We start from the raw sequence: 2,784 nt of genomic DNA, 5'->3' as shown, positions 1-2,784 counted from the left end.
TTGCTTAATTTAGAAGAACATTTTGTCTTGTTTAATAATTTAATAAACCAGTAGATGACAATAATAATAAAAATAATGTAATGAGAGTTGTCAAATAGCTCATTTCGATTCTCTTCCTCACAAGTCAGAAGATCAACAAGGCACTCAATGGCCAAACTTTTAAACAATTTCCACTTTTCATTCAATTCAGGCATGAAATAATAAATTACTGTAATCACAACTTATAAGTAAACAATAACATGAAATTTTGGAAGGAAAGGTTATAAAACAAGTTGCTCAGAAAATCCGCTAGGAGCTCTTATGCATTTAACATTTGACATGACTTTAAATAGGGCTACTTACAATCCTATAACATTTAACATGGTAAAAAATTTTATATTTAACATAACATCATGAATACCACTATAAAATTGTATTTTTCTGTTGCTTCAAAAAATTATATAATGCTGTAATATGTATAACTTGGATCTGAAGGGATAATAATTTCAAATAAAAAAAATTAAATATACTATAAAGGAAGATTTTTTTTTTTGAAAATTTGACTTTTAACCTCTGTTAAGCTAATTCAATGAGGATAACACCTAGCTCATATTAAACACTATTTATTTTTAATTACATTGATATACCAATTTAATGAAAATCGTAGGGACCGTTTTTATATTAAAATCGATTATATAAAGTGGCACTTCCGTTTTAATGATTTTTAGGAAAATTATGCTGTATAATCTCAGGAATATGTAATTTCAGCGTCGTGCGACTTTTCGTTTCTGAGCTACACTGTTCACATAAACACGATCATTTCGCGAGACTTCAAAATTTTTTGGTTCCCTTATAATAGATTTCTCATATAGGTATGTGAAGGTCGAAATAAACATATTTGAATGATTTATCACAGAAGATCTCATATCTGTTTATTAGTATGTAGTATTATTGAAAGTGTCCTGTTTAAATAAAGAATCCATGTTACAGCGATGAAGTTATTTCTTGTATTAGCGGCGATAGTGACCCTCTCTTGGGGTTACAACTACGAGGACAATCAAGAAAAGAGATCCCGAAGTCTCAGCTGCAACTGCGGGTGGAGGAACGCAGTGAGTAAACGCATTGATCCGAGTTTGCGATTTATGTTGATTAGCAATCCTTATGGGTGTGTTGTATTGCAGGGCAGGATCGTCGGTGGAAAGGAGACCCGGAAGAACGAGTATCCTTGGATGGTATCGATCAGCAGCGGCTGCGGTGGATCCATCATATCTCCATGGCACATCCTCACAGCGGCACATTGCATCGACAAAAACATGACCGTTTCCGTCGGCCGTCATCAGCTCTGTAAGTCATACCATAGTAAGGATTAGTTTTGTAACGATTCATTCCTGACTCATACATAACTCACTCGACTGAACATTATACCAGTCGAACCTTTGCCAATAGCTAAACAAATGCGATACGCTAGAGAAAGAAATAACGTAACAAACGTCGGTATCCCCCTTGGAGGGACTACTCTCCTTCCTCCAAGGGGGATACCGACGTTTGTCAGGTCAAGTAATTTACTTTAGTCTTAGATCAATGTCAACATAAATCTGAGCTCCAGAGGCGTGGCTAACATCATCACATCCCCCGTTTTGGCTTCACTTCTGGTCTATATTAGAGTGGTGTGTGTCACGCTACATGTAATGAACTATCAATATTTTCTATGTACCAAAAGGGTAAACATTATTATTACAAAATAGATGTGAAATGGGAAAAGGAAATGTAAATTAAACGTAAGAAGATTGTAAGTAATAAAATATGGTAATAGATAACATTTGAATTCAACAATCGTTCCAATATTTTATCAGATACTTGTTAAATTAATTACTGAGATATATTATATTTTTATAAATATATACTTAGTACTTGTTAAGTTAAACGTATAGATCCATCATTAAGCTTTTTTTGGATTCTAGAGAAACCTTGAGTCCTATCTATACTTGGTCCCTTCTGAGACCCTTGAAGCGCAGTGTGTTGAGGTGTCACCTTAGCAACCTCGAATCTTCAAGTTCATTGGTTCGATTTCGTTCTGGGCGGATTATTTGTAGGTGGTCTCGGAACGGAATGAAAACTCGTGATGCCCATTCTAGGTAGAATGGTGTTGGTTGACCTAACATAGTCTCTTCACTTCCTGTCTTGACCTTTAATTTTATTTCCAATCAAACGTGTTTTCTTTTAGATATCGTAGAGCCCGGACCATTATGATTATTGTATGAAGTGTGCCTCACTTCAGAATGCTGTTTGGGTTAATGACTTTGATTTAATGGAAGAACTTGAAAGTGAAAGAGAATGAATTTATTTATAATTTATAGGGTTGTTGAACAAGAGAGAAACAATATACTAGAATCTATGGTACTTACAGGTTATAAACAGATAGCCAAAAGAAACGTGTGACTTTATAATTTCGAAATGGGGGCTGCGAAAATAGTTTATTAATTTGTCGTTGTGCTTGAAGATCTGATGCATATCGGTGCATGAGCATGGTTACTATTGGTAATGAAAATAAAGTGAACTCACTTTGGTGAATGAAGGCGGCATTGCCTCTCGCCTTAGTTTCTCTTCTCCCTTGTACTATTCCACAGTTGAGGAGCTGCTTCCTTGAGTTACTCTCGCATGGTAATCTTCAATGAAGAACCACCCTCTTTCATTGCTATTCATTGCCTTAACGTTTGCTTTTATTGCTGTTATTTTCTTCCAGACAACGACAAGAATGCAGTGCATTATACTATCTCGAAGGTCATCAAACACGAAGCCTATGAC

General features: G+C 35.2%; 1 protein-coding gene across 1 annotated transcript in view; it reads left to right on the top strand.

Annotated features, from left to right (window-relative positions):
* Positions 1-971: 971 nt before the first annotated feature.
* LOC106681437 (venom serine protease 34-like) overlaps positions 972-2,784 on the top strand; it is a 9,379-nt gene continuing 7,566 nt past the window's right edge. The window contains exons 1-3 of the mRNA XM_067048942.1: positions 972-1,088; positions 1,161-1,323; positions 2,723-2,784. Coding sequence (XP_066905043.1) covers positions 972-1,088; positions 1,161-1,323; positions 2,723-2,784 — 342 coding nt within the window. The remainder of the gene's footprint in view (positions 1,089-1,160; positions 1,324-2,722) is intronic.

This window comes from Halyomorpha halys, unplaced genomic scaffold (assembly GCF_000696795.3).
Source record: "Halyomorpha halys isolate HHAL.00 unplaced genomic scaffold, Hhal_1.1 Scaffold338.1, whole genome shotgun sequence".
Taxonomy (NCBI): Eukaryota; Metazoa; Arthropoda; class Insecta; order Hemiptera; family Pentatomidae; genus Halyomorpha; species Halyomorpha halys.
The sequence above is the reverse complement of the archived record's forward strand: the minus strand, read 5'-3'. Positions and strand labels throughout refer to the sequence as shown.